This window comes from Pteropus vampyrus, unplaced genomic scaffold, assembly GCF_000151845.1.
Source record: "Pteropus vampyrus isolate Shadow unplaced genomic scaffold, Pvam_2.0 Scaffold256, whole genome shotgun sequence".
In the NCBI taxonomy this organism is placed as follows: Eukaryota; Metazoa; Chordata; class Mammalia; order Chiroptera; family Pteropodidae; genus Pteropus; species Pteropus vampyrus.
In genome coordinates, this window is record NW_011889037.1 from 678,253 (window position 1) to 688,156 (window position 9,904).

At 64.4% G+C, this 9,904-nt stretch overlaps 2 protein-coding genes across 6 annotated transcripts in view; one reads left to right on the plus strand and one right to left on the minus strand.

Moving 5' to 3' along the window:
- The window catches only part of FAM83H (family with sequence similarity 83 member H), a 13,167-nt gene extending 4,636 nt beyond the window's left edge, over positions 1-8,531 (plus strand). The window contains exons 1-5 of one of the 5 annotated variants that reach the window (XM_011374904.2): positions 51-1,425; positions 2,322-2,783; positions 3,563-3,727; positions 3,810-3,934; positions 4,196-7,007. In XM_011374904.2, the coding sequence (XP_011373206.1) occupies positions 2,337-2,783; positions 3,563-3,727; positions 3,810-3,934; positions 4,196-7,007 (3,549 nt within the window). In that variant the 5' untranslated portion in view covers positions 51-1,425; positions 2,322-2,336. The other 4 variants (XM_011374906.2, XM_023520311.1, XM_011374905.2 and 1 more) reach the window with 4 other exon arrangements.
- Positions 8,532-9,669: 1,138 nt separating this feature from the next.
- MAPK15 (mitogen-activated protein kinase 15) overlaps positions 9,670-9,904 on the minus strand; it is a 4,740-nt gene continuing 4,505 nt past the window's right edge. Inside the window, exon 10 of the mRNA XM_011374945.2 lies at positions 9,670-9,877. Within this exon, the coding sequence (XP_011373247.1) occupies positions 9,670-9,877 (208 nt within the window). The remainder of the gene's footprint in view (positions 9,878-9,904) is intronic.

Sequence of the window (9,904 nt, forward strand, 5' to 3'; positions counted from 1 at the left end):
GCGCGGCCGGTCTGCCCGGGCGGAGGCGAGGGGGTGCCGGCCGCGTGGGAGGGTGTGGACGCGAGCGCCCTCGCACGACGCGGGCCCAGGAGGAACCGTGCGGGAAGGGGCCCGGGGCCCGGGGCGAGCCTGCCCGAGAGATCGTAGTCGCTCCCGCCCTTGTCGGCTTAGTTGGTATCTGGGGAGAGTGCCGGGCCAGGCCTGGACCCTTCCCTGGGGCGACCCCCCAGGCCACCATGGGTGCCAGGACTCCGTCTGGGTCCCCTCCTGAGTGCGGGGAGAGCCGACGTCCCCGTTCCTTTGCGCTCAACACCCTGGACGTGGCGCAGGCAGCCGCTAACTCCCGGGAGTCCTGGGGTGCGCACCCCGAAAACTGCAACACTTAGACTCGTGCCCGTGAGCTGAATCCCACCCCGCATCCACCTCCCCGCCCCCAGTAACTCGGCGTCCTTGCTGTGGGGACCCTCCTCCTGTCCCCCTCCCTCGGATCTTCTCTCCGGCCTCTTGGAAACCCCACCTCCTGCCCCGACGGGAGGGTCCACGCCTGGAAGTCCCCGGTTGGGAGCCCACTGGAACCCTGAGGGCCCAGGACACTTTGGCTTGTGTCAGAGGTCAGAGGTCGACTCCTGCTGAGTCACTGAGAGGTGGCCTGGCAGGCACACGTGTTTGGGTTCCCCACTGCAGGGGCGAATGGCCACTGCCGGGTCCACAGTTCAAGGGTGTGCAGACCCGTGAAAGAAAACCTGGGAAGGAACAGCTCACCCAGGTTGTCACGGTGTGAGGCTGAGCGGGGCCACCTCGTGCCACCACTCCCTGACCCAGCCTGTGTGATGAGCAGGCTCCTCAGCCTTCATGGGACCCCCAGCCCCCCGGGCATGCAGCAGCTCAGAGGAGACGGTACCCCTCTAGTGTGTCGCTCCAGACACAGGAAGTGCCCTGCGCCCTGTGTGGTCGACACTGACGCTACATAGCCAGACACCGCATTGCCCATTCCCTCATATAGTGTGACACCCTGGCATGGCCAGACAGACCCACCCCCGTGCCCCCATGTGGCATTCCGCAGCCTGGCACTAGTACAAGGCCAGAATGGCCACCCCGTATGTAACCAGGTGCAGTCAGAGGACACTGCCCCCATAACGGAATGTCAGGACACCTCAGCGTGGAACTGGGTAGCGTCTGAGTGGCACACGGGGATCCTACATCTCGCACCCCCCAGGTCACATTCAGTTAGCCTGTCATCTTCCAGGGAAGGCAGACAGGAAAGTTTCCCCCATGTCATCAAATACGACGGAGCCCCGATCCAGGCTAGTCATTGCTGAGGCTGCATCCGGGAACCCGCGAGCCCCGCCCCATCCCGCTCCCGAGCAGCGGGGAGGGTGAGCAGTGTCTGCTGTTCTTCCGGGTAGGAGGCGGACAGGTATCCAGGTAGTTCAGGGCGCATGTAGATGGGCCTTGCTATGAGGCCATCGGCCGCTTCCCAAGTAGGCCCGTGGGAGGCGTGGGAGGCTGGGGCAGCGGTGAGGGTAGAGAGGCACGTTCAGAGCCTAGGACAGCCCCACGGCCACAACAAAGGGCTCTGACTTCTACCGGAGCAAGGCAGTGACAAGGAGACTTGGAAAGATCACAGCTGCCACACTGGGCTGGGCTTGGCTTGGCTGCGACAGGACTCCGAGCACATGCTCTACGAGGGCATAAGCCCAGAAGTCTGGCTTCAGGGAGAGGGAAAGGGGCGGGGGGACCCTGTAGGGTGGGTGCAGCTGTGGCAAGGGGCTGAAGATGGGGCGGAACTCTGTCTCTGGCGGGACAAATGTACTGAGCTCACCTTGGGCCAGGCGTGGTAGGGAGTCATCCGCTACAGCTGCGCATCACAGTGGAGGTAAGGTGCCAGAGCAGATGGAGTGGCCCGGGGCCCTGCAGTGGGGACAGACACAGGCAGTGGGCTACTCAACTTGTACCCACAGAACCAGAGACTCACAAAAATATGGTCATAAAATCAGAAGAAAAAAAGTGAATATAAAGTCTCCAGCGTAGATGGTATTTTCTTTTATACCGACAGTCATTGTTAAGGTTTTATGGTGGAAAAGGCTCATAGAGCAGAACTGCCTGGAGCCAGAGCAGCAGGAGTCAGGGTCCTCTGTCGATGTCCCCCAGCTAGGGACACCTAGGGTCTGGGGGTGCCCTAAAGGCCTCGGAGCATGGGCTGAACTTCACAGCATCCCTCAGGTCGCTGACAGCCATTCCACGATGTGTGTCCACTCGTTGCATGGGGTGGGGGGGATCCAGTACCCTGCCCCCATAATGAGTTCCTCCCTGTCCCCCAGGCCCCTGGCCCCAACATGGCCCGTCGCTCCCAGAGCTCCTCGCAGGGGGATAACCCACTGGCACCCGGGTACCTGCCACCTCACTACAAAGAGTATTACCGCCTGGCAGTGGATGCGCTGGCTGAAGGCGGGCCAGAGGCCTACAGCCGCTTCCTGGCGTCCGAGGGGGCACCCGCCTTCCTGTGCCCTGAGGAGCTGGAGCACGTGAGCTGCCACCTGCGGCCCCCGCAGCATGTGGCCCAGGAGCCCCCAGAAGGCAGCCCTCCCAACGTGGACATGGATGGCTCCTCGGGCACCTACTGGCCCATGAACTCAGACCAGGCGGTGCCTGAGCTCGACCTGGGCTGGCCCCTGACCTTCGGCTTCCCGGGCACTGAGGTCACCACACTGGTGCAGCCGCCACCGCCTGACAGTCCCAGCATCAAGGATGAGGCTCGAAGGATGATCCGTTCTGCCCAGCAGGTGTGCTGTCATGGGCTTGGTGGGCAGCGGGGCAGGACGGCCTGAGCTGGACCTAGAAGCATGAGTGTGAGCATGCCAGCTGCAGCTAGGGCTTTCTGCAGACTTCCAGGGTCATCAAAGGTTGGGTTACTGCAGGCTGCAAGGTGCAGACTGCACAGGTTTGCTTGCCCCATGGTCATGGCTAGTGCCTAGAAGTTCAGGGGCTCCGAGGTGGTTGGGTCCTCTCCTGGCCTGGATTTGTTCTTCATAGAATTCTCTAGTCCTGCCCTTGATGCAGCTGAGGGCTTCTCACCCCTCACCCCAACGACCAAGCACTTGGCAAACAGCAAAGGGACCTGTTAGGCCACGGCGGCCGCAGGTCCAGATGCTGAAGACCCCTTGCTCTACCCTCTGCCCTGATGCCTGTCCAGGGTCGCGGAGCTCAGATATCTGTGGCAAGGTGGGATCACAGGGGCTTCAGTCACCTTGCCTTTGCCCCATCCAGGGCTCTGCCCAGGGGTGAGCTGAGCACCTACCCCCAGCTGGGAGGCAGCCTTTCCCAACAGAATGCAGGCCTGGTGCCTGCGCACGGCTCCATCATGGGCTACCCACCTGGCCAGCATCCCCGCACCTCCTATGACAGCCTCCTCCTCCTGACTCCATTCTCCCCTGGGATGGGCTAGTGGCTGTTGAAATGTTTGTGGCTGAACCAGAGGCCCCCCTGGGCAGATAGGTATAGCTAGAGAACGATGGGGACAGCAGAAGGGTCTGCCCTTCGATCCCTGACCTGAACCCTGCAGGTGGTGGCCGTGGTGATGGACATGTTCACGGATGTGGACCTGCTCAGCGAAGTGCTGGAGGCCGCAGCGCGCCGCGTCCCAGTCTACATCCTCCTGGATGAGATGAATGCGCAGCACTTTCTAGACATGGCGGACAAGTGCCGCGTCAACCTGCACCACGTGGATGTGAGTGCGGAGCGTGGAGGAAGGTGTAGGGAAGGGGGGAAGAACCTCCGCAGAGACCTAACTCCTCCCCCTCACCCCCCAGTTCTTGCGTGTGCGCACTGTGGCCGGCCCCACGTACTACTGCCGCACTGGGAAGTCTTTCAAGGGCCATGTGAAGGAGAAGTTCCTCCTGGTGGACTGCGCGGTGGTGATGAGCGGGAGCTACAGGTGCGCCCAGCCCTGATGCCCCGCAGCCCCAGCACCTCCCCACCCCAGAGCTTCCTCTCTAGACCCCTTGTCCTGTAGCCCCTGGCTCTGCCCCGCCTTCCTCCTTGCACACTTCACCCCTCCCAGCCTCAGGCTGGTCTCAGACCCACCCCGCTGCTGCTCAGTCCCGGCCCCGCCCCGCCCCTCCCCTGCCTCTGACCACGCCCCCTCCGTCTGACCCCGCCTGCCCCTCCTCCTGACTCTGGCCCCGCCCCCCCGCAGCTTCATGTGGTCCTTTGAGAAGATCCACCGGAGCCTTGCGCACGTGTTCCAGGGGGAGCTGGTCTCCAGCTTCGACGAGGAGTTCCGCATTCTTTTTGCACAGTCTGAGCCGCTGGTGCCTTCGGCCGGGGCGCTGGCCCGCATGGACGCGTATGCCCTGGCTCCATACTCCGGGGCTGGGCCCCTCGTGAGCGGCCAGATGACCGGGGTGCCAACCCCTTTCTCCTTCCCCAAACGAGCGCACTTCTTGTTTCAGCCGCCTCGGGAAGAGGGCCTGGGGTTCCCCTCTTTCCTCGACCCCGACCGCCACTTCCTGTCGGCCTTCCGCCGAGAGGAACCACGAATGCCAGGAGGACCCCTGGAGCCACACGCAGGGCTGCGGCCACTGTCGCGACGGCTGGACGCCGAGGCTGGACCAGGTGGGGAGCTTGCGGGCCCGCGGGGCTTCTTCCAGGCGCGGCACCTAGAGATGGACGCCTTCAAGCGGCACAGCTACGCGGCAGTTGATGGCCCCGGCGCCGTGGAGAACTTCGCGGCTGCGCGGCAGGTGTCACGGCAGACGTTCCTCAGCCACGGAGACGACTTCCGCTTCCAGACCAGCCACTTCCACCGTGACCAGCTCTACCAGCAGCATTACCAGTGGGACCCACAGCTCGCGCCCACGCGCCCGCAGGGCCTGTTTGAGAAGCTGCGCGCTGGGCGCCCAGGCTTCGCTGACCCCGACGACTTCGCCTTGGGCACCGGGCCACGCTTCCCTGAGCTTGGCCCGGACGGACACCAGCGGCTGGACTATGTGCCGTCCAGCGCATCACGCGAAGTGCGCCACGGCTCGGACCCAGCCTTGGGGCCTGGGCCCCATGGCCTGGAACCTGGAGGAGCCCCACGCCCCAACCTGGGCCAGCGCTTCTCGTGTCAGGCAGCAGCAAGGCTGGGCCCTGAAACCGGCCCCGAGGCGGAACCCGAGCGCAGGCCTGGGCCGGAGGGGCGGGCAGGGCTGCGGCATTGGCGCCTCGCCTCCTACCTGAGCGGTTGCCATGGCGAGGAGGCCAGTGAAGAGGGCCTGCCGGCACCCATGGAGACCGAGACCTACGAAGACGACGTGCTGGTTCCTGGGGGCCGTGCGGCCGCAGCGGACTTGCTTCCCTCCACCTTTCGTGCATCTGCACCCTTCCTGACCAAGGGCCCGGCGCCGGGCTCCGGCAGCGGTGGCGGCGATGGCCCCGAGCGCGAGGCCCTGGAGGAGTCAGGCCTGGCCAAGCAGGACTCTTTCCGCTCACGCCTGAACCCGCTGATCCAGCGCAGCTCGCGGCTGCGCTCATCGCTCATCTTCGCGTCGCAGGCTGAGGGTGCGGGCGGTGCCACTGCCGCCGCCACCGAGAAGGTGCAGCTGCTGCACAAGGAGCAGGCGGTCAGCGAGATGCTGGGCCCTGGCGGCGAGGCCGTGCGCTCTGCCGCCTCCACCAAGGTGGCTGAGCTCCTGGAGAAGTACAAGGGCCCAGCTCGTGATCCTGGCGCTACAGGGGCCGCAGTCGTAGGGGCCAACCACAGCAAGGCTGTGGTGTCCCAGACGTGGCGGGAGGAGGTGGCAGCGCCAGGCGGTGTGGGGAGCGAGCGCCGCAGTCTCGAGAGCTGCCTGCTCGACCTGCGCGACTCCTTGGCACAGCAGCTGCACCAGGAGGCCGAGAGGCAGCCGGGAGCCGCCACACTCACTGCCACCCAGCTGCTCGACACACTGGGCCGGAGCGGGGCTGACCGGCTGCCCTCTCGCTTCCTCTCCGCCCAGGGCCGCTCCACCTCCCCACAAGGGCGGAGCAGCCCCCCTGTGGAGGCGCCCCACTCAGAGCCAAAAGGGAGCCCCGCCTCAGCCTACCCCGAGCATAAGGAGAGCCCCGCGCCTGGGTTTCCTGCTTGCCGAGGCAGCCCAACTGCAGGATTTACTGAGCGGAAGGGGAGCCCCACCTCCGCCTATCCCGAGCGCAGGGGCAGCCCGGTGCCCCCCGTGCCGGAGCGCAGGGGCAGCCCGGTGCCCCCCGTGCCCGAGCGCAGGGGCAGCCCGGTGCCCCCCGTGCCCGAGCGCAGGAGCAGCCTTACCCTTACCTTCTCTGGAGAGTCTCCGAAGGCTGGGCCCGTGGAGGAGGCGACTGGCGGCGCCATGGAGGTCCTGCGCAAGGGGTCCCTGCGCCTCCGGCAGCTGCTAAGTCCCAAGGGTGAGCGGCGTGCAGAGGATGAGGGCGGCTTCCCAGCGCCGCAGGAGAACGGGCAGCCCGAAAGCCCCCTGCGGCGCCCATCGCTCAGCCGGGGTGACAGCACAGAAGCTGCCACTGGAGATGAGCGGGGCCCACGGGCGCGCATGACCTCGGCCACGGCCAACGCCTTGTACAGCAGCAACCTGCGAGATGACACGAAAGCCATTCTGGAGCAGATCAGCGCTCACGGCCAGAAGCACCGCGCCGCCCCCGTCCCGGGCCCCAGTAGCCCTGAGCTAGGCCGCTCATCATCGGCTGGAGGCCTGGCCCCCGATATGTCCGACAAGGACAAATGTTCGGCCATCTTCCGCTCGGACAGTCTGGGGACACAGGGCCGGCTGAGCCGTACGCTGCCGGCCAGCGGAGAGGAGCGCGACCGGCTGCTGCGCCGCATGGAGAGCATGCGCAAGGAGAAGCGGGTGTACAGCCGCTTCGAGGTCTTCTGCAAAAGGGAGGAGGCTGGCGGCCCCGGAGCGGGGGAGGGCCCGGCAGAGGAGGACACCAGGGACAGCAAGGTGGGCAAGTTTATGCCCAAGATCCTGGGCACGTTCAAAAGCAAGAAGTGAGCCTCCCGCCCTCGGGACCAGGCCGGGGTGCCCGCGTCACCGCCACCCACCAGGTGGAGCACTTGGCCCACACGCCACAGCAGTTTGGAACTGGCTGGGCATGGCCAGAGCTCAGCTCCCCTTGGGCTCACCCCTTGGTTGCTGCAGCCCCTCACTGCCCCATGCCTTAGTCCCCCGACTCGCATCTCAGCACCTCAATCTCTGGGCCTCCTCCCCACTGTGCCTTCATACACATCTGCTTCTACCGTCTCTCTGGGCTTCAGGTCCCTTCTGGCCTTCATTCACCTCAGGGACCCATCTCTTTGTGCCTCAGTCCCCTGCTCTCTTGGGGCCTCATGTCTCAGGGTTTCTGTGCCTCAGGGTCCCCTCTGCTCAGGGCCTCCGGGCTGCACGGTCTCTGCTGTCCCCCCGCAGCCCCTCTCTGGGCCTCCCACCTCTTCAGGGCCGGCTCGCTCCAGCTCCATCTCAGGTGGCTCCCTTCCTGTCCATCTCCCGACACCTTTCTTGGTGGCGCATTCACTGTGGGGAGGGGCAGAGGACCACAGAGGGGCCGCCCTGCCCCCCAGAACTGATGCAGATCCGGCTGCTCCCTGGGGGGGAGTGGGAGCACCAGTCTTCTGTGATGGATGGCGGGCGACCCCAGCCTGGCCAAGGGGCCCCACAGGCCCTGCAGCCGTGGCAGCGGAGAGAGGCTGGTTGTGGAGTGCTTGTACTTGAACAGGTGAGGGCAGAGGACGCAGGGCAGTGGCGCCTGAGCCCCACCCCCCCTGGCCCCATGAGCTGGGTGTGGTCCTCGCTCTGCAGGGCCCAGCTGCACCATCTTGCATCGTTTCCTCTTTGTCCCCAACCCGCGAGCTCTGTCCAGGCTTCCCTGCTCACCTTTCCTCTGTCTTTCTCACCTCTAGAGAGTAACTTTGATTCGGAATGACACCCTTTGGCACCAAATGCTTCAGAGCACCCCCTCCCCCTGCCCTGTAGGTGCTAACATTGTGAAATTGGCATTTCTGCTATTTCTTTTCAGATAGGTTTTTGTTTTTGTTTTTTTTAGTCGAAGAAATCGCGACTACTCAGAATGGGAAAGGAATTCAGAAACAAAGCCACTGAGCCAAGGCAGCAGCTCTGACTCAGGAGGCACAGTCTGGTTACCAGAGCCCCACCCAAGTAGGGGTGACAGCAGGGACTTTGATTCAGGTAGAAAAAAGGTCGTGGGGAGCCAGGTCAGCTGGGGTGTTTCCTGGCCTTGATGTGCTCGCTGACAAGTGTGTTTCTGCCTAGCCTGGTGCTGCTCAAAGCAGGCCAGTCCAGGCCTAGGGCTTAGGGGGAGTCTTCTCAGGTCGTGGAGCATCTGGTCACCAGAAGCCAGCAGCTGGGGGCCTGAGTGTGGCCCTTGGAGCCTCCTGTCTGCATCCCCCATGTGCCGAGCAACATAGCTCCTCATGCGACTCTGCACACTTTGGTGTGAACAATAAAACACGAGCACAAAATATTTCAACACGTTCCCAAATATAGATAATCACCCAGCTACGCACTGAAACCTTTAGCTTTGTGAACTTCTCAGATTTTCCTCTGGACACCACTGTCCACACCGGACAGGAGCAGCAAAGACCCCTCCCCACCTAGACTGCCAACACCTCTACCAGAATCTTCTAACCCAACACAGACTCCTTCCTAGGGTGGCCCCATTTCATAACCACACTCTACCAGCTGCTCTCCTCATGCCACCCAGCCTGCTGTGGGGGCACACCCCACAGGCACTTCCCAGGGGGCCCCTAGTCCCCAAGGTCAGCCGCCACTTCCCAGGATCACTTGGCAGCTCCCATCCACCTGGGTCCTCCCCTGCCCTTGGATGCCAAGTGCCCAGGCCTCCCGTTGCAGGCGCAGGGCTGGACTTCCCTGATGCCTTCTATCTAGCGGCATTCACCCCATGGCCCCTTCTGTCCCCTTGTCCATCACCTCGGGGCTATGCCTAAGGCTCCAGAAACTCAACAAGCTGCCCGTCTTATGACTGGCTCATCTCCGAGCAGAAAGAGGCCCTGGGCCTGGGCCCCCTCTTTCCTTGACCTCCACCCCATTGCCTGTTCCCCACGCTGAGTCCATTGCCTGTTCCCCCCGCTGGCAGCAGCCCGTACAGGTGAGCTGCGTGCCCTGCAGCTGGTAGGCCGCCCCCCAACCCCACAAGGCAACCACGACTCTTAGGCTGCGAACTCCTCCCTATGCTCTGGCCCTGCCCAGCGTCAGGTGCAGTGCAGACCCAGCATGTGTGGTCTCCATGTACTCCTTGGATCTCCTCGGCCCCCACACTGCTGGAGGGAAAAGGCTCGACGCTCGGCAGACAAGAGCCTCAGGGTGACAGCAGACAGTTTTCTGGACATGGTCCTGGGACCTGGGTGGGCTCCAAGTCCCTCACCGAGGATGAAAGATGGGCACAACAGGTGGGCTGGGGACAGAGGAGACTTTATTGGAGGAAGTGGTTGGGGCTGGGGTGGGTGTTCATTTCCCCCAGAAAAGACCGAACAAGCTTCCTGGGACTCAAAGTGACCCATCGAGTGGAAGAGCAGCGGAGAGCTCTGGGTACCGGGGGCAAATCCGCAGGCCGAGCGGAGGGGCGCGGGGCTGAGGGCGGTGCCAGGCGCGAGAGCGAGGTAGAAGGTGATCGCGCGGCTCACGCGTGGGGCCCTGGGAGCAGGGGCGGGCGGCCCAGCGCCGAGCAGCAGACGGTGCCATAGGCTTGGGAGTAGCCTCCGAGCGCGGCCCTCGCGGCCCCCTGGGCCCCCTGCGAGGCCGAGGCGCCGAACATCCTGCGGCCGGGCCGGGGCTGCGGGGAACGCAGGAGAGGGGCCTGCGCGCGGTCGGAGGTCCTCGTCAGGGGCCTGGACAGGCCGAGCGGAGGGTCCGGC